We start from the raw sequence: 19,752 nt of genomic DNA on the forward strand, positions 1-19,752 counted from the left end.
CCGGAAATGGAATGGGATCCGCTGTCGATACAACACTACGAGTTTTTTTTGCTCACTTTTAATAAGGCACATACTGTACGTGGAGACGTGAAGGGATGGAATGGATTGGTTCGGGGATGGACCAAGGATTCAATTACTCTTGAGGTTTTAATTTTCGCGGATTCAAGTTCGATTGGAATTTTGGAAATACCTGACTTGTACCGAGCAATCCGAAATTAATGCAACTCAAATTCAAATTTAAATCGTCAATGGGATAGATTTCATGTGATATCATTGGAGATTAAGATGATAAGGGAATCACGTAAGGGAAAAAGTAGATAGAATAGAATAGACTAGGTATTGTACAGAAGCAATGTACAAGCCAACGCGTCATGTACACAAGGGAATAAACGGGGAATCAAGAAAGGAAAGAAGAAAAAGTCTTAACAGGATACTGTAGCGAATTCATCCAGGGTGACAAAGTCTTCGAATCCGAATGGCTCCCGGTCCTGGAGTGACGAGTCTCCTAATCCAAGAGCAAACTGGCTGAATTCATTAAAATCCGGATCCAGCTCCTCGTGAGAAACCATAACGCCCTCTTCATTCTTAGCATTCTGAGCGGTCACCGCTGTAGGCGAGAGAGGGGTACTAGGGGTAGGACAGAAATCCACTGTAGACTGCGTTTCAGCAGACAGGGACTCGATCTTCGGCGAGTTGTTGCTGGAAGGAGCCACAGAGGTCGCAAGATGCGTACTCTGAGTAAGGAGGTGCAGGTTGTGGAACTGGTTACTGGGCTGGGAGTGGCCACGAGAATGGCCACTGGGGCCAGAGATAGATGCCGTTGCCGTGGGCGGGTGAACGGCGGCGTGAGTTAGGGGAAATTCGGGAGCGGAGGCGAGACGATCTCGGAACTGGCGCATGTGCATTGTGGAGGCTGTGTCAGTGGGCATCTGGGCCTGCTGCATCATTTGTTGCTGCCACATGTGCACGGAGTGGGAATCTGTAGGGGTGTGATTGGGGGTTGGGACGTGCTGTTGCATTGCCCATGACGGTGCCATCTGGTGGTTCCAGGCTGGCGTAGGTGTTTGTGATACGTAGGCGGGGAGCCCGGATGAACTGCTCATCATGGTGTAGGGGGTGCCCTCTGAGCCGTCGAAGGGCATATAAGACTGGGCACCTTCAAAGGTGGTAGTTGACGGGGACAGCATATATCCATCGGCGGTCATGGCAGGGCTGGTCAGGGAGCCTGAGTCCATGGCGTGGGGGAAAGGTGAGCGTAGGTTGGTAAGGTCCAGGCTCATCTTGCGAGATGAGGCGGAGCCCTCGACAGAAGCACGGGGGGCATGACTGGCTCGTCGGCTGGCGATGGATGAGGCAGCTGATCCCGAGCTATTAGCCCGGGCGGCAAAGGCAGCCAGTAGATGACGGTGGAACTGCTCTTCAATCTGCATATTCTGGGCTTGCAACATGCGGATCCGCTTTTCTTGATAGCGTTCGTCGACCTCTTCATACATAGCTTCTTTCTCAACGATCTCCTTGGTGATGTGGAAAGCTTTGCCAGTGCGCTTCCTGTGCAACATGGAAGCGCGGTTGGCAGATTCCAAGCGAGCATCGAGACTACGATCCTTCCGCCTTGAAGCGGCAATGAATGCACTAAGACGGTCAGTTGGTGTTTCGTACGAGTATGTATCTCACACTCACCGCTCCTGATTCTCCTCCCGCGAACGGGGAATAGGGACAATATCCTGATCTAGATCGGACATTTTGTTGTGGGAGAATTTAATTCAGGGAAGAGACGTAAGTTTAAGTAGGTAAAGGAGGGGCAGCCTGTCAGGCCCCGAGCGTACCCTCGAAGCTTGCAGGAAGTATCCATGGATCCAAGAAGATCTCAGTTTGGATGAGGAAAAGTCTCATCCGATATGATCCATGGATACCAAATCATCCCAGTGCGCTCCATAACGCCACGTCCAATACGAAGAAAAAGTCCGGAGACATTTTCCTATAAGTTTTCTAATCTTGCAATTATTTTACCTGTAGTCCCTACCATGAGGCCTAGACCAGAGAGTGGAGAATTGATTACTCCCCCGCGATGTGACTGTTCGCAGATCCACTCCTAAACCGGATTCGACTTGCTCTCTCTCTCTCTCTCTGTCTCTGTCTCTATGTCTCTATTCTATGTTTCATACTTCCTACAACCCTGGAGATAGTTTCCCTCGGCGAAGGGAACGATTAACATGGAAATATGAAATCACATTGATCCAACCTTGCCAAAAACCGTATTTTGATTCCCCGTTTTTCATACATTTTTCATAGATTTCGACCTTCTATATTAAGACCCCCAAACTACTCGGCATGTGTCAAGTTCTAGAGACTAGGCCCTCGGTATAGTAAGATATATCCATGCACTGATCTATGATTGGACCATCAAATGGGGATTCATGCCTAGCCAACTCAGCCCCCGTAAGCCGCATCTCTCCAACTCCCCAGGCGCAATCTAGACTAACAGAGAACTGCAAGTAAAATTCAATAACCTGCACGCCGTATTCTGTGGCTGGCAGGGACTTATGGGGTTCGCCACTTAGCCCGTCCATGGTCTAGGCGGGTTTTCTCCTTATCGGCCGGAGGAATCTTAGCTTAATCTGGAAGTTGGGGAAATCCTTGCCACTTTCAATGATTACTTAGCAGTCGGGTATCTCCGTCTTTTTCCGTTTCTACAGCTTTTAATGCCGTGGAAGGTCCTTACGATTTCATGAGGATTGGAATCCAGATGGACTCAAAGTATGGTTGTCTATTGAATAGGGAATTGACTGCGAGTTGTGGAGTTCGGCTTCTTGCCGATCATTGTAGATCTTGAATATATGAGTTTGAACGTGGGATGATCCTGATGACTTGAATTAACTACGTGGGATTTCAATTAATCGGAGATGACGCTCATCGTAAGCTCAATCCTCGCACTAGTGAATTAATATGCTTATACAAAGTAGTGGAGAGATCGTAGATCACTGACGATCGTACAGCTACGTAGATCCATCGAAACGGCTTAGTACACGGAATACAACCATATACATCAACAACTACCTTCCCCTTGGAACTACTACTTAACAATTCGTGATATTCACACCGTCAATCTTTGTCAGTTCAACTTTGGAACTAGTAGATAACCAGTTTAGCTCTGGTGCTTTGACAACGTCGGGAAATTATCGGTGCAACAGCCTAACCGCGGTACCATCGCCATCGTATGAGATCACAATCTGACCGACCAATCTCTGACAAAACTCCGATCTCCCAAATCAATCAGAAGTTTACTTCCGCGATCATTCCGCGACATCTCGGCATCGCCGAGATCGAACTCCACCGGATCGGCATTTCGCGATCGACAGAACATCTTACTGAAAACGGCGATTCCACCCCTGGATGGCGTAGTGGCATGAGGTGGCCTTTCTCCGCGGGGATCGGCTAGTTTGTGGCGATCATTAAGGAGGTGGGAAGTTGATGTGGTACTTTCCATTCATTTTGATACAGCATCGAGATGCTATTAGCTGACAGAATTTTGGGCTACGTTACTTGTATAGAAGAGAGTGCTTCATTCGACTTGTATGGAACGATGCAGAAAATGGGATCTTATAAACAGCATGAAGATGAAGACGCGCTAAGTTTTCAATCAATCAGAAACACTTGAAGAACATGTCAAGGCTGGGGATAAACACTTGAAGAACAGATCAAGACTGGGGATAAACACTCATGCAGGAACTAGCCACACTGTGCAGAATGCGTGGTTCCGGCTGGCGGAGAGAACGAGTCGGATGGTCGGGAAGAACAGGAAGTCTCGCATCAAACCACAGGCCTTGGCATTGGACCGAAAAGGAAGTTGAAATGGGAGTTGGAAATGTCTCTTAGTAAATGCCCAGAGATGGAACCATGCCTTGCTCTTCCCGAGTCTCGGCTCCGAGTTTGTATGAAACCTTAAACCGAATTTTCACCGAGTTGCCTTTGCCGGTATCAACACCATCCAGGAGCATGTCCTGTATCACACCGTTCGGTTGTTGAGGGGCAATCTCTCGGCCGGACTGGGGACGAAGCTGGAGCGTGTATGACTAAAAAAGTATTAGTATCGGAGAACTCGACGGTAGATGATTGATTATTTGCTGACCTTCTCCACGGCAACCTGGAAGTGAAGCTCTGTGATCGCTTGGCTGGTGGTGTTGGAGAAAACAGCTCGGAGGTAGACTTGGCGTGGCGCACTTGGCACACGACGGGCGTGGAAATCGATCTGTAGCTGCTTATTCAGGACCTGCAGCTGGTTCATCGAGGGCAAGGTGTTGCTTTGAGGAAGAGAGGATGCAAAGTTCCACTCGTCATCTTCGCGAGCAGCCTGTCCTGCGGGCTGCGAAGCGAGACCCCCCACCAGGTCAAGCAAGGACGAGGAGGCCGGAGCAGGTTGGTTCTGAGAAGGGGCCTGGAAAGCGTTGCCTGCCGGCCGAGGACTGGCAGAGACCAGTGACGCAAATGGATCAGCCTGCGGCGGAGTCGCGGTCTGACGAACCTGAGGTGACTGAGTACGAGCCGGGGTGGAAGCCTGGGAAGCAGGTCGGGATGTGTTCATCGAGGAAAGAATGTCGTAATTAGCCTTGAATCCAGCCGGTACTTGCTGTGATACTGGGGATGGGCCAGAAGACATCGAGGGAAAGCCCACTAGGTCAAAAGGTCAGTGTTGATTCGATGTCACGTACAAAGAAACTTACTGCTGGGACCTCCGAGTGAGATGCCACCACCAGGTACAGGGCTTTCGTCACCAAGAGAAAGTCCAAGTAAGTCATTCTCGAGGGCATTGCCTTGGCCACTTGGCGAGGCTTCGGTGTTGCCATTGGAGCTTGGCTCCGGGTCAAAATCGATCAATGAAAGCTCATTGTTCGCGTTTTTGGATACTCCGGTTGTCGTGCCCAGAGTTCCCTTTGGAATTCTCGACGCAGCATCAATATCACCCTGTTTAACCAGTTTGTATCGCTCGATGGTGCGATGTATGCTATCGTTAATCTCCAGCAGCTTGTGAACAGCCTCGGGGTCGTCCGATTCCTCCTCGCACATCTTCTGGATCTTGGGGTGTGCACTTTGCAGTGCATTTGCAAGCTCCTATGCACCCAATCAGCAAGTTGAAAAGGATGAAGAGTGCAGGTGACATACCTCGAAAACATCACCTTCGGGAATTCCCTGTCCATTCTGCAGCATTTCCTCCAAGATTTTTGCCTTTTGTTGTACCTTCGATACCTCCTCGGCGGCCTTTGCCCGGTAATCAGTCTTGTGTCGATTATCGTATCCAGCCATAACCTTCATCAACCGATTCGCTTCCTGCAGATCGGCCGGTGTGCCTCTTCGAATCAGCTCCTGAAGCTTAGCAGACTGGGCTTCCTTCTCCTCCTCTTCCATCTCCTCGGCCGAACGAAGATTCTAAATCATGTCAGTAGCTTCCCCAATTCATGACCACCGGGGTACCTACGTCACTCGGGTTCAGCACAGCCGCATCATCGCGACGAACCTCAGGGAATGCATAGCCCTTGTAGAGTAACAGACGATGCATATCCCGAATGAATCCCAGATCCTCCTTGTATCGCGACGTCTGGCAGATCGTCTGGCGCCACTCCTCAATCAACTCCAAAATGCGGTGTTGAACCCTCGAGGGTCGCATGGCTGGGCGCTCGGGGAACCTTCGGACCAATTCATTGAGAAATTCTTTTGTGCTGATCTGGAGGTGGAACTTGTATCCGCAGTTTTTTACACACATGTCGAGAAGCTAATGGTCGTGTGAAGCGATCGTCAGTTAACCCCGCGCCAGGCTGTCATCTGCCAATTCTAAACATACCGCCAATGCCAGCAAGGAAACATTCTGATTCCGAGAGTTAACAAGATGAACAATCTCGACAGCTGATTCGCGAGGACTGTAGGGGATATCAGTATGCGCATTACATGGGCCGGTGTTATCCAACTCACGCATTGCCCTTCTTGGAGTTGACCAGATCGGCCACTTCGAGGTTCAGGGCCAGGTTGGGCTCGTAGTTCTGTGGATCGCATGCATTGCCTAGGTATTCAATATATTAGCAATTAGATTCTTCTATTTCTCCCAGGATCACTGATGGAGCTCAGCTCACGAATTGCCCGCTGCAGCGGTGTTAGGCCCGGCTCAGCATAGGCACCGAAACGGTCCCTAGCCGCCATGCGTGCCGAAGCAGCCTCCAGCTTGGCGGTTTGAAGGAAGAAGAGGAAAGAAAAGGAAAAGGAAAAGAAAAGGGGGTATAAATTGACGCAGGAGTTGGTGGTCGAAGCGGGAAGACGCCGCGATGGTTTGTTGTAGATTGGAGAGCGGACGGGGCGGGCGGAGAAGCACGTGTGGCGCTTGTGCTTCCACTGTAATTTTTATTTTCTCTCAACTCCTCGTTGAACGCAATCGAGGTGGAGGTTTACTTGATATTCGCTTTCATATCTATAAACACTTCAACGTCTTCATCATGGTTCGTCATAAGAAAGACAATTTCTCTCGAGGGGGCAAGAAATCCTCTCACCCCCGCCCGCGACCAGTGCCCCGCGGTGATGGAGCTGAGGCCGGTTCTTCGTCGCGGCCTGCATTCAAGGCTGCTTGTTGGGATATGGGTCATTGCGACCCTAAGCGGTGCTCTGGAAAACGTCTGATGAAGCTGGGGTTAATGCGAGAGCTTCATATCGGCCAGCGATTCCCTGGTGTGATCATCTCGTAAGGCATCCCACCTTTGTTCAAATGTCTTGACTAACCATTTGACTAGGCCGAATGCGAAGAAAGTCGTCTCTCCTGCGGATAAACAGCTTATGGAAGAACATGGTGCGGCGGTAGTGGAATGCTCTTGGGTTCGCGTCAAGGAAGTGCCCTGGTCGCGGATCGGTGGAAAATGCGAACGACTTTGTATGTGTGTTGCACCAGGGATCATACGCCTTTACTAATTCATTCTTGCATTTAGTACCCTATCTTATCGCTGCTAATACAGTCAACTACGGAAAACCTTGGCGACTGAACTGCGTCGAAGCGCTCGCGGCCTGCTTCTGCATTTGCGGACACCAAGAATGGGCAGAAGAGGTCCTGAAGAACTTCAGTTATGGACAGGCCTTTTTGGAAATCAACTCTGAGCTATTCAAGCTCTATGCTGCCTGCAGTACCGAAGAAGACATCAAGAGGACTGAAGAGGAATGGCTGGCCAAAATTGAAAAAGAGTACGAAGACAGTCGTGTGGAGGGAGAGGATATCTGGGCTGTTGGAAACACCAACCGCTTGCCGCCAACCGGAGGCTCAGACAATGACGATGAGGACGATAGCGAGAGCGGGGAAGACAGCGAAGCCGAGGAAGAAAGCGAAGCCGAGGAGGACAAGGATCCGTTTGCTATCTCTGATGACTCCGAGGATGAAGAACAGATGGCCGAGATTCGGCGTAAGATCCTCGAGTCAAAATCTTTCCAAAACCCGTCAGCGTCGGATAGAGAACAGCCGGAGAGGATCGCAAAGCCCGAGCCTGCCTATGTCGACTCTGATGCCGAATCTGGCTCGGCGGGCAGTGAAGATGGAGACTTTGATAACATCATCAACGCTACAACGGTCACAGACCGAACTGGAATTAAAGAGATCCAACGCCGACGAGGACAGGAAACAGTCAGCGCCTCCTTCTCACGGGCTGAGGTCTCTGCGCCGAAGCGATGGTAAAGCGAAAGGCAGAAAAATAAACCAATATTTGACTTATGACTTGATGAAAAATAATATGACATTTCCACTCGGCATTTATATCACATTGTGCCCTTCCCTGAAACCAAACTCCGGGCATTTTAACATAATTCCAGATTGTGCGACATCCAGTGGTATCAATCGGTGCCTTCGAGATGTCAATACGATGATCAGAAAGTCAGAGGTGGAATACTCACCAAATCTTCTGAAGCACTTTCCTAAACATCCTCACGATGACGTGATAAAGATGATCCCCAATGAGGCCACCGGGTCTTGAGGTCTAAAGCAAGCCTTTCAAGGCAAAGGGTCTCATGGTTATGTCTATGCATGGAAGCTGCTCTCTATCTCGATTGTACTGCATGTACTGTATTCTGTGCTGAGGCTTTGATGCATGGAAAACTTTGACACCGTGGACAATCCTCAACTGTATGTCTAGGCAAAGTATGTGTCAAAGAATGTGCTGTCGAATTATATATCAACGGATTGCTTTGGTTGTAGCAAGGAAGTATAGCTCCACGAGATGGGCGTCTTTTTCGTACCCGAGTTCTCAATAATCGTTCCTTGGACTGTTGAAGGGATGGAGGACACATGAGAGGCTTGTTGGGTGGAAGTGTCTTGGAAAACGCAAGATCAACCTTGGAGAATATTGTGCAAAATACAAGGGGCTCGGTGTGGTTTGATGAGATGCCGGTAACAACCTTATGTTTAATCCCATGCGTAAAATTGTCCACGCATCTACTTGGGTGGTAGGATTTATATAAGTTTCAGAAATGGAAGAAGGGATATATCCACTGCCACCGTGCGTCACAACGGTGAACTCTGTAAGGGCTTCAAGTCTAATATACGGCCACGATGAAACAACTGCAAGGGGGACCATATGCCGAACCTTGCCTACCCTTGGAAATGTTTCATAATTGATACGGAAGTAAACAGTGTGCCTAGATAGTAAGCACTTGGATTTTAGCGCTGCTATCTATACACTGCACATGGGTGAAATGTTATGAAGAAAATCCTAGAAAACCCATTTCTTCTGTCTGTCTTATTTGAGCCCTGCATTATTTATTTGCATCAGGGGCATCTAAGTACTTGATCATGTTCTTAAGAATTTAAAAATTATCAGGATTGAGTCTGCCTCCTCTGGAATCTTGGACCTTACTCAAGTGCCTGCAAGTCTTCATTATTGATCTTATATGTCTTGTGGACTGTGCTCCGTACATGTAAGTAAAAATGCTAGGTACTTACATATACTCTCCTTCATCTGCATGGTTATACGTGCTGGGTATTTCTTTTCATATCAACTACTTTGGCTGTTCAATATGTCAATCATTTTGAATAACTATATTTTCTTGAACATGTCAAACTAATTACTATTAATGACAAAGAAGGATGCTAGATACTCGGTTTCCTGCTTTTTCAATGCTGTCTATACATCTCCTTGCACATGAGGTGACATGCGGAAAATCACAACACCGTGCCTCTTGATTGTGAGCGGTGAAGAACCTACTAGTAGATACCTAATCTATATGAAACCCCCTCCCCGGAATGAATGGAAATTCATGGATTGCACGAGACCATATAAAATGGATCGAACACTAGTGGATCCCCACTCACGAACTGGTGGAGAGATCTTGACTAGACAATCACGTGTTATTATAGATATTATATCAGGACTAGTGTGTCCCCACTGCATGCCATCCCTGTCCCTAGAGTCAATATGAAATCGTGTCCACGACTCATGAGCAAAGCTCGGAGTCCATTGCGTATATCTAGGTACCAGTCCCAACCATTGAGGAATGATTGAAGTTCGAACAAAAGTAATCCACTTTGCATAGTATATACATGAAAAATTGAAATATTTACAAAGCCTGATCCTCCATTCCTAATCCATCTACGAACCCATAGAGCTCAACTGGATCCTCGAAGACTGTCCAAACCGAAGCTGGAACGTCTTTAAACGCCTTCTCAAACCTCTCATCCTTATTCTTCTCATCCATATGCGCCACATCCGTAACCTTCCGAATAGCAATCGCATGAATCCAAGTTGAATACTTCCGATAAATCTCTGCATAGGCCTCGGGATCACTCTGCGTTGAATCTCCAATACAAAGCACTCTCCGCGCTGGAAACCAGCGGCGAATCTTCTCTATCCGATCCATCTTGTACTCCTGTGTCCGCTCCGTTAATGACTTGATCAAGCCACTAATGTCCAAGAAAGAGTACTCGCGCAGCACCAGCGTACCAGGGATGTAGTACTCGTGTATGAAGCTGCGTAGAAAAGGGTAGAGGTTGTACGGAGAAGCGGAGAGATAGAACCAGGCAGGATCCAGCTCCTCGTGAACGTAGCGGTAGAATTCCGGCATGCCAATGATCGGAACCGGTTCCTCTGTGAATGTTGTGCGGATAATTCCTGTTGGATCGACCGTCATTGTACGCTTGATCGTGTCGTCGATATCAGAAATAACCAACCAGCCTTCCGGAGCTGCGAAGTGCGTTTCCATTGATGCAATGCTATTTCCGAAATTGGCTAGACATGGTCGTAAGACTGTTCCGTCTGGGATGGTCGGCACCCCCAGTTCAATAATTTGGCTGATTATCCCGTTTCGGTCTGAGGGACCTAGTTGGTGTGACTGTTCTGTGCCGGCTATGTCAAGCTGTAATGTGACTGTTCGACCCGGAGAAACGTTATCGACGAATGGCTGGATGCGATCCACGATCCGCTGGTGCGCTTCTTCATCGGCGATGCCTGTTTCACCGTCCAGTCCGATGTGGTCTGCTATCGAGGCGACTAGTTTCCCAATATCCTTGCGGCCTTCTGTCTCGAGGATGCAAGCCACGAACTCGGCGCGCCATGGTGCTGGTTGATCGGGCTGGTCTGAGTCCCCTGGCTCAGGCACAGGCTGGTATGCGGTGTTATCCAGTAGCCAGACGGTGTTCGTGTGTGGGTCCGCAGGGTGTGCGATCGGGCTTTTAGAACCCAAGATTGAAGCGACGAATTTCATGAACGACGAACCCCGTCGTTCTATGGGAGCTGGCCGTGCCTCGGAAACCTGAGCCGAGCCAGTTCCCTCTGAGGCATCATTGCTATAATGCAGATGCTTGGCGTCGGAGAGTGAAGAATCATGCGGCTTAGTGTGGGCCATTATGCACCTTCCCGGGCCGTTTATTTGGATGTCCCCTTTTCGGCACGGATTGTTGACCAAAGCAAATGGAAGTACTCAGCAAGGAGTTTTATATTCAGATCTTCGAGGTTTGGAATGGTCGATCCATTTACATCACCTGGGCTCTTGGTGTTGCCTTGGGAGAACGGAATAAATAGGGGGCAAGCACGGTGATCATATAACGAACGATCAACCCCTTTATCGTCCTCGGCTGTTCCCTGCCTTGCTCTTTCCCACCCCTCCTGATCGCAACACCCCAGGTTGAGGCTGTGAGCTGGGCGCTGGGCGCCCGTTCATCTAGGCACCTGCCCGTGCACCTAGGGCACCGGGGAGCATCATTCGGCGATGTCATGTGGCCGAGTAGGCAAAACGTGCATCTCGTCTGCTGGGATTCTGTGGCCAACAAACTTATTCAAACTGGCGGCGTGCTCATGCTCATGGAGAATTTCAGCCTTGAAGTTTTGGATGTTAGATGTCAAGGCCGGTTTCTATTTGTCATAGGGCTGATGATGCGTAGACACCAAGAAGGTGCAAAGGGGAACAGCCATAATCTCTTCAAGATTCAGTATTATTAATATGCTTTCCCATGTCTGAGGTTTATAACCAGTTGATAGCTTACCTTAAACTAACCAAATAGGCTATTGAAACTTTGGAGTGCACATGTCCCGAGCACGTACACTGGTGATGGTGAGACTGAATCCCGGTGAGATTTTCGCTTCCAAGGTTTATCTACTATGAATACAGATATGAGTGAGTATAATATAGATTCGAGCTTGGAACTTCTGTGCATACTTGTATCCTTGAGGGCTCTAGTGAGACAAGAGAGTGATACTAAGGTATGCTTCAAGTATTTATTTGTGCGTGGGCATATCAGCGTGCCTATATAAGATAACGCATCAAACCTTAGGTGATAGTGGCATTTGACTATGGTGGCAATAAAGCAAGTGGCATTAGTGGACCGGACTAATATGATGCCATCTTGACTTACCTATCTCGCAAAAGTACCTACATAGTGTATTTGTATATAATGTGATCTCATCAATACCTGTGGCGTGATTGCTCAATAATCATCTTTTTAGGAGCTGACTACCCCGCTTCAACTTCCAAGGTTGTCTCTTGATGAAGATCATGTGTGACCTTGATCTTTCCCGGAAACAAATATTCCACTTACGCTCAATAATCCTGATTCCTGAAAAGATCGCTCTCAGGGAATATACCTCGAGTAAGATCCTGTTCAATACTGTGGACTATGGTTTGAGTCTAATCAACTCAGATATCTACCATACCGCAAATTGTATACGGCAGCTATTTGCATCTCACTATCAACCCAAGCTTGCCTTGAACCCACACCAATTTGATAGCTGTAACAATCGGAGCTACCCAGCCCATCTACTTAACTCTCGAAGACGCAAAGAAATGTCGAATAGCCTTGGGGCGAAAGCGCTTGGTGGAGAAGAAGAGTATATTGACGTTTTCGCATTCAAAGTACCAGGGAACATGGTCATGGAATTTCAGGGCATGTCATGTTACATTTTTGATAATAATGAGCTGTTGGTTGACAGACTAAGCTGTGAGGATGGAAAGGTCTCGAGGAGAGTTCAACAGGGATGGCTTTGTTACATTTTAAGAGCTACTGTGAAATTCTCCAAATGGCCCGTGCATGTCCATGAGGCAAAAGGAGTTTCTGGAGAGGATCTGATTACTTTTGGCTTCGACAGACCAGAAAACATACTCATGGAACTTGGGGGCATTTCATTTTGAAGTTATGACCGCAAGGCAGTTTGCTCTGAGGATAAGAAATGTCGAGGGAAGTTGGACGAGGTTGAGGTTGACGTCGCAAGTGAAATCCAGCAGATGTACAAATATATTAAATCGATATTATGTCTTCTTCGCTTCTTTATTTACAGACATCTCGAGGCTGCTTTGCATTTCAAAGCTAAATAACATGGATGGTGATGCACGTGATTGGCCTCAGTATATAGACTGGCATTGGAAGGTTGAGATATCCAACCATTAACACCAAGTTGCATCAAGAGCGGACCTTGTTCCTTGAGATCTCAGCTAGGGCACACCAAGAAAACATAGATCTGAAAGTATTCAATTCCTCTTTCCAGCAATTCCGATCACAAGAAAGACCTAAGCGTGTTCATTATACGGGGGCGCAATTTGCCTTTCGATCTGATAAAGCACCATGGATGATTACCAGTTATGCTGACCTAAGGCAAAATATACGTCAATGTTAGGAAATCGACCAACAATACACTCGGTTCATATAAACCGATGGCGAAGGCATCCTTCCAAAGATAAAAGGGACACACCTCTCCAACTATAGCGCCAATACCCCGTACATTACCATAAATCCGCCAAAATGAGTCTTGAACCACCAATGCTCTCAAACGTGGCCGCAGCCAATATAATGAATCCCTCAACATCCTACGGACCCGCAATGAAAACCGAAAGAAAGTTCTCATCGGCAGAAGATGAAAGCTCCATCCCCGCCACAATGCGAGCTCTATACTACTCGCCCGCCGCAGCACTGAACAACAACACCTACCCAACAACCGATTCTCCAAGATTTAGAGAAGATAGCACAGTGAACCCCAGAGCCGCTTCTTTGGCCTTCAATCCGAGAGCCGAGACTTCGCCATTCGCGGATAGCAACATCTATCCCAGCCCTGGAAAGGTTCCTGAAGCAAGAGCCGCGTCCATCGCAAATCCAATGGCTAAGGCGATTCCGCATCCAAGTACCAAGCCCGGCCCTGCCGGTACTCTTATCCTCGACAAGTCATTTCCAACCCCACGGCCGGAAACACACCAGTACCTCCTGAAAGTACATACCGCGGCCTTCTGTCAGGATGAATTACGTCTTGCTGTGACGCTGAATCCTGTCAAGACGACGCCGCAGATCCCGCTGCATAGTGTCTGCGGGAGGGTGCTTACGACTCCGCCGCAGAACCATGACCGGCCTCTTGGACCAAAGTATAAGATTGATGATGTCGTGTGGGGACTCCTGAGTTATACACGGGATGGAGGTGCTGCGGATTTTGTCGTCGCTAATGAGAACGAATTAGCGCTGAAACCGCCGAATATCACGGTGGCTCAGGCTGCAGCGCTCGCATTACCAGCATTGACGGCCTGGCAGGCGTTTTTCAGAGTTGCGGGGATAGATCCTAACACGCCTGAGGATGGAATGGAATCAAATGCGAATAAAATTGTGAATAGGAAGAGCAGCGGCACTAGCAGTGGCAAGAGGAGTGGTCAGAACACCGCAGACGGGAGCAGTTGTGCCTCTGAGCAAAGGGATATTATTCCCAGATTTAGCTTTTCGAATAAGGGTGGGGAAGGCGGAGGACGGAAATTCAGCCTTGGAAGCCTCACCGGCGCCAGTGGCAGTGGAGAGGGTGGACGCAAATTCAGTCTTGCAAGCATTACTGGAGGCGGCAGTGGCGGCAGCAGTACTGATGGAGGACGCAAATTCAGCATGCCAAGTATCGGCAGCATGGCGGCAGCCAGTGGACGCCGATTAAGCATGATCAACACGGGTGGCAGTAGCAGCGGAATAGGCGATGGGCTCCGAAAGAAGAAACCACTGCGTATAGTTGTGACCAACGCCCAAGACAGTGAGGTCGGTCGCGTAGCAGTTCAATTGCTACGAGCCGACAAACTTTTCCCGCCTAGGGTCCGTCCCTGGATCTGTGTGACCTGCACTGTGGCGGAACAAACCGTTCTCCGGGTTGACTGGATGGTCGATGCGATTCTTGTGATCCCACCTCTTCCCACGAAAGATGAATGTGATCTCGGGGCTATGTTCCGACTTCGCAAGTGGGATCCTGTCGATATTGTACTAGATTGTATGGGTGGGGAGGTTTTTCGACAGGCTCATTCGAAGGATGTGGTGAGAGATGGCGGAGTTGTCTTAACGGCTGTGGATCCTATGCCTGTGCAAGATGCGGCGCACGAGCAGGAGATGCTGAAGCAGCGGAAACGGGGACTTAAGAGTCGGTTTGTTCCTGTGAATCCTGACGGTGCGGCTCTGAAGCGGATTGCGGAGTTGGTGGAGGATCGGGTGCTGAAAGGACGAGAGGAATTGCAAGTTGATCTGAGTAGTGCGGCTCGGTTGCTTGAGGGTAAGGCTGCTGGTGCGGCGGGAAGTCGTCGTGGAGAAATGATAGTTGTTCGCGTTAATTCTGTTTGTTAATTACGATGGTCATTCATTTGGGCATTTGATAGTCAAAAATTGGTTCATCTTTTTTGGTATTGAAATCTGCGCTTGTGTTGCAAAAGCCCAGGGTCATCCAATCGGCAAGTCTGTATCGACCTACAGGTATTCATATCTGAATATCAGCTTCATATTCAATGGCATCGAGCGGCTGGCCGGTCTGAATGTCTCAGGGTATGCCACGGGAAGCTTTAGAATGATAATATAGATCTGCTCACTGAGATAAGAAAGCGAATAGAGAAAGAGCAGACTATCAAACATCAGGGGTCAGTCGATGAGATATCCCATACAAGAAATGAATTTTGAGTCGTATAAGATCACAGGACGCGCTGCCAATTTTCAACCTGATGAGAAACTACATGAGTGAAGAAGATAAGAAGAAAGAAACCCGACCCACGTAGAAAAGAACCGGGTGAAAAGCGCGAACAGACGTAGAGAAGAAAAGGCGGTTGAAAAAGAAAAGGACATTGTATTAGAATCGAGCAGGGTAAATCCGCTTAAAGTAAGGAATCAAGTCTGGTGAAAACGCTCAAGCAAGCGGCGATGATCTAGTCCAATGTTAATATTCACACATTAATAGAAGTCATAGGGGAAACGTACCTCCATTTGGAGCTCTCGGTCTGGGGACTTGCTAACTTCGTCATTGATCGCCTGCGCCAGGTTGGCACCAATTGCCTGCGAACCGCCGGGTCGGCGAGCAAATGGGAACTGCGAATATTCGGCCAGTAGCTCATCCACCTGGGCAAATGCTCTTTCCCGAGCTTCGTGGCTCATTGTGACCAGGGCGTTCTCCAGTACGTTGGCCGCGTAAGCAGCGCAAACCATTGTGACGGTGCGAAGGTAGCGGTACTCCGAGTCCTCGGGGAGCCATTGGGAAGAAGGAATGATCACGGTGCGGCTGCTGCAGATGTTGCGTACCCGTCGGTGAAGGTCATCTTTAGCGCCACCATCGGCGACGGGGTGCGTTGCCATGTCAAATAGAAGGAAGTTTCGTTTTTCAGTTCGCAGGATACCCTTGTCCACAAGACCCTTGGCCAATCGCTCGCGCACTTGTTTCAATTGGTATCCGATCTTCATCAAATTCCAGGTCTCACCTGTGAGAAGTGATCAAGTTAGCCAGCGTGTCCCGCAATAACCCCTCCCATCAAAACACAGGGACTAGAATCCATACCACTCAGCAAGTCAATCCAAGAGTTCACGCTCATCTTCTCGCTCGACTTCATCATCTTCAGCGTCTCGTCCAGCAAGACTTCGCCGGTCAGAGTGTCGTCGACGACCTCGATCACGCGGTCTGCCAAGGGAAAGCGTCGCCGCGATGAATCCTTCTGCATACTAATGCGGCCGCGGAGCGCGAGTTCGATGACAATACACCCTCGCAGAGCGTAAGAAATGTTCTCGTTCCAGAAGGACAGGTAACCCTATCACAGGAGACACCAAGTCAGCATTTCCAGTCCGCCACCTTGGAGACAGCAACAGAGCGAACAGTCGCTCATCAATCAGGGGGGGGGTTTCTCACCTGCTTGTCCTTCAAGCCCAACAGCAGAACCTCCTCCATCAAAGTTAGTTTAGGCTGCTTACTCCGCTCCTCGGTTTCGCTGAGGTCGCGGGGGTCGAATGCGATCTTGTGGCCGTTCTCTCCGGCCGTGAACGAGGTCTCCGGGCCGCGGTTATCCATCGCAGAGCCATTTCTCGATACGGGCGACGATACACGGCTGTCATCTTGTTCTTCTTGACCAGTAGCTCGACCGCCACCTCGTCGGCGAGTCAAGCCCCCGGCTGCGGACATGAGGATGGGGGTAGTGGGTTGAAAGAGGGGGTGAACAAAGGCCCAGGTGGGTAGGGCCAAACGGCGTTTCGATTTCAAAAGCCGATCTGCGTGCCGGTCGCAGGGGGCATGAATTGACCGCGGTGTAGGGAGATGTTAAAGATCGCGCGTAGTGTAGACCGAAAGTCTGCCGTTGCCGCTTGCAAGTGGGACTGTCTCGGCGTCAGGGGAAACCAGGGACCGAGTGGGTTGTCAGGCAATCGAAGTAATTCAAAGACGAGACGATAAATCAAATACTTTTTCTTCAATGTTATTTGTCTAGGATAGATGAGGCAAAGAGGAGAAAGGGAAAAAGATGATTGGGTCAACGTTCCAAGGTTAGTTTGGTCGGCAAAAGGTGTCGTGGTGCGCCCGATAGCGGGCATATATATATGAGCCCCATCTTATCAACTTCAATGTTCCCGACAACACATGCCTTCAACCTTGGAAGTGTTGCATAGGAGAATCTCAAGTGCTGGAATACATATTTAAACCCCACGTGGATTGTATGTATACAACTCATGGCTTCCAAAATTAATCTCAAATGTTCAATATTCCAACATCTTGGAATTTATCCTTCTCCAAGACTCTGCACAGGTGGGTCACAGGCTAGGAGTCTGCGAAGCTTCAGGTGAAATGAAGTTATTGCGTCAAAACTGCATTCAAGATGATATACACGATATAGAAGGACAAGGGTAACAAAATCCAATGGTATGGAGTTCAGCATACAAAGCAGCGTCAGGAATCATCGAGATATATTCCCGTGCAACGCCTAACGGACGCCAATATCCCGATCCTTTTCTATCCGACTTTCCACACACATCGGTCTCAGAAATTTTCGATTAAAGTATTTAGTGAGCTGCGTAGAGCGAGTCAGTATTGAAAGAGTTAAAGCTGGAGGGCAGAGAGCAACATACCATCGGGCTGAGCCAGGATGTACTCGACAGCCTTCTCAACTATTCACACAAACACGTTAGTTTCTGCTGTTGTCATCCTCGACTGATCCAAACTTACCACTGTGGATCTGGTCAGCTTCCTTGTCGGGGATCTCAATGCTGAACTCCTGTTGTGATAGTCAGAATCTTATTGCTTATCTTTTCCGAGGGAAAGTTCATCGCGTACCTCCTCGATGGCCATAACGACCTCGACGGTATCCAAGCTGTCCAGACCAAGGTCGTTGGCGAAGTGGGAAACACCGTTGATCTAGATGTCGAAAAGTGTTAATGGATAACTGATGCTGATGCTGATGCCGAGTGGCTCGTAGCTTATGTCCGAGCCGAAGCATGCCGAAAGGGACCTCGTGTCAAACTAACCTTGGTGGCGTCGGAGACCTGCAATCAGAGAAAGGGATTAGTACTGTTGAACTCAGGTCATGGTGGATTCAATATGTTCCACCGAGGATGAAAAACAACTGTGACGCACCTTGTCGAAGTTCTTGAGCAGGTTGACTATCCGGCCCTCGATCTCGTTCTTGTTAAGACCAGCAGGGGCGGAGTAGCAGCGGACACCCTGGGAAACGAAGCAGGGAGTGAATTGGGGGACGCGCGCAGCGATGGGAGAGCTGCGGATCTGGAAGGGAGCCGGGGTCTTGACAGCGACACGGGGGGCGGAAGCCCGCAAGGAGCGAACAATGGCGGAGCGGAACATGTTGAAAAAAAGAGGTAGATCAAAAAGAGCGCAAAGGCTAAAGATCTAAGAAGATAAGAGAAGAAAGGGAAGTGGGGGAGTTTGGTAGAGGAAGATTGTTGTAAGGTTGACGGGAGAGGGAAGAAGATGGTCGGAAGTGATGCACCGATGCAAAATCCTGCCGCCAACCAATCAAAACCCGGCAGAAAGAAATGACCTAAGCCCAAACCTGCAAACACCACTCAACCTCATCCAGCGACCTTCTCCCCTACCTCGAAGATCTCCAATTCGCCTTCCCCACCTTCCTCCTCCCTTAACAATCCTCTCCGCTCATACCTCCTTCGCAATGGCCGCTACACGACAGGTCGCAAGGCTGGTCGCCGTGCGTCGCTCTCCCTTCACGCCCATCGGCTCGACGGCAAACTTCTCTTCCTCGCTGTCCCGCGCAGCATCCCCAGCGGGCCCCCCTCAACCCGGTTTCCGTCTTCCCCCTCCCAAGCGCTGGGATCAGGGCTCCGAGTCTGCTATCGACAAGGCCACCAAGTACTTCCTCCTCGCTGAAATGATGCGTGGCATGTACGTCGTGCTGGAGCAGTACTTCCGCCCCCCGTAAGTCTTTGATCCCACCGGCAACCAACGCTATCAACAACACCAATTGGTTCTGACCTTCTCTTCCAGTTACACTATCTTCTACCCCTTCGAGAAGGGTCCCATCTCCCCCCGTTTCCGCGGTGAGCACGCCCTGCGCCGCTATCCCACCGGTGAGGAGCGCTGTATCGCCTGCAAGCTCTGCGAGGCTATCTGCCCGGCGCAGGCTATCACCATTGAGGCTGAGGAGCGCGAGGACGGAAGCCGCCGGACGACCCGTTACGATATCGACATGACCAAGTGCATCTACTGTGGTTACTGCCAGGAGAGCTGCCCCGTTGACGCCATTGTTGAGAGTGAGTACGACCTGGAGATATAGAGCTCCAAATATGCCTATCTATGAGTCCTTGGCTAATCAATTCCTTTCCTTACAGCTTCCAATGCTGAGTACGCTACCGAGACCCGTGAGGAGCTTCTCTACAACAAGGAGAAGCTCCTCGCCAACGGTGACAAGTGGGAGCCCGAGATTGCGGCTGCTGCTCGCGCCGATGCTCCTTACCGATAATCGAATCACTGTCCGGATTTCTGGTGATCTTGGAGACACATCATCTGAAACTGAGAACAGAAAAGCTGGTCTAGTGAG

At 49.4% G+C, this 19,752-nt stretch overlaps 8 protein-coding genes across 8 annotated transcripts; 3 read left to right on the forward strand and 5 right to left on the reverse strand.

Annotated features, from left to right (window-relative positions):
- Positions 1-422: 422 nt before the first annotated feature.
- On the reverse strand, positions 423-1,742 carry N7520_007715 (uncharacterized protein; the record flags this gene model as incomplete). Its single annotated transcript, XM_057141649.1, has 2 exons — positions 423-1,632; positions 1,681-1,742. The coding sequence occupies 2 exons, from the start codon at positions 1,740-1,742 to the stop codon at positions 423-425; spliced, it is 1,272 nt and encodes a 423-aa protein (XP_056995655.1).
- A 2,130-nt stretch (positions 1,743-3,872) lies between these two features.
- Positions 3,873-6,189, reverse strand: N7520_007716 (VHS domain protein; the record flags this gene model as incomplete). Its single annotated transcript, XM_057141650.1, has 8 exons — positions 3,873-4,073; positions 4,130-4,671; positions 4,722-5,109; positions 5,161-5,424; positions 5,474-5,767; positions 5,837-5,912; positions 5,965-6,052; positions 6,123-6,189. 8 exons carry the CDS (start codon positions 6,187-6,189, stop codon positions 3,873-3,875), a joined length of 1,920 nt encoding a protein of 639 aa, XP_056995656.1.
- Positions 6,190-6,479: 290 nt separating this feature from the next.
- N7520_007717 (ribosome biogenesis TSR3 family protein) lies at positions 6,480-7,696 on the forward strand (the record flags this gene model as incomplete). Its single annotated transcript, XM_057141651.1, has 3 exons — positions 6,480-6,721; positions 6,771-6,907; positions 6,963-7,696. 3 exons carry the CDS (start codon positions 6,480-6,482, stop codon positions 7,694-7,696), a joined length of 1,113 nt encoding a protein of 370 aa, XP_056995657.1.
- Positions 7,697-9,570: 1,874 nt separating this feature from the next.
- On the reverse strand, positions 9,571-10,854 carry N7520_007718 (phosphatidate phosphatase App1 family protein; the record flags this gene model as incomplete). Its single annotated transcript, XM_057141652.1, has 1 exon — positions 9,571-10,854. The coding sequence occupies one exon, from the start codon at positions 10,852-10,854 to the stop codon at positions 9,571-9,573; it is 1,284 nt and encodes a 427-aa protein (XP_056995658.1).
- Positions 10,855-13,240: 2,386 nt separating this feature from the next.
- On the forward strand, positions 13,241-15,070 carry N7520_007719 (uncharacterized protein; the record flags this gene model as incomplete). The annotated part of the gene is made up of 1 exon (XM_057141653.1): positions 13,241-15,070. The coding sequence occupies one exon, from the start codon at positions 13,241-13,243 to the stop codon at positions 15,068-15,070; it is 1,830 nt and encodes a 609-aa protein (XP_056995659.1).
- Positions 15,071-15,588: 518 nt separating this feature from the next.
- Positions 15,589-16,877, reverse strand: N7520_007720 (GOLPH3/VPS74 family protein; the record flags this gene model as incomplete). The annotated part of the gene is made up of 4 exons (XM_057141654.1): positions 15,589-15,639; positions 15,692-16,185; positions 16,263-16,509; positions 16,608-16,877. The coding sequence occupies 4 exons, from the start codon at positions 16,875-16,877 to the stop codon at positions 15,589-15,591; spliced, it is 1,062 nt and encodes a 353-aa protein (XP_056995660.1).
- A 906-nt stretch (positions 16,878-17,783) lies between these two features.
- On the reverse strand, positions 17,784-18,542 carry acpA (acyl carrier protein; the record flags this gene model as incomplete). Its single annotated transcript, XM_057141655.1, has 4 exons — positions 17,784-17,851; positions 17,910-17,958; positions 18,018-18,098; positions 18,318-18,542. The coding sequence occupies 4 exons, from the start codon at positions 18,540-18,542 to the stop codon at positions 17,784-17,786; spliced, it is 423 nt and encodes a 140-aa protein (XP_056995661.1).
- Positions 18,543-18,867: 325 nt separating this feature from the next.
- Positions 18,868-19,674, forward strand: N7520_007722 (NuoI/complex I 23 kDa subunit family protein; the record flags this gene model as incomplete). The annotated part of the gene is made up of 3 exons (XM_057141656.1): positions 18,868-19,130; positions 19,200-19,465; positions 19,544-19,674. 3 exons carry the CDS (start codon positions 18,868-18,870, stop codon positions 19,672-19,674), a joined length of 660 nt encoding a protein of 219 aa, XP_056995662.1.
- Positions 19,675-19,752: the final 78 nt, after the last annotated feature.

Source organism: Penicillium odoratum, assembly GCF_028828045.1.
Source record: "Penicillium odoratum strain IBT 22623 chromosome Unknown utg000005l_segment0_segment0, whole genome shotgun sequence".
Taxonomy (NCBI): domain Eukaryota; kingdom Fungi; phylum Ascomycota; class Eurotiomycetes; order Eurotiales; family Aspergillaceae; genus Penicillium; species Penicillium odoratum.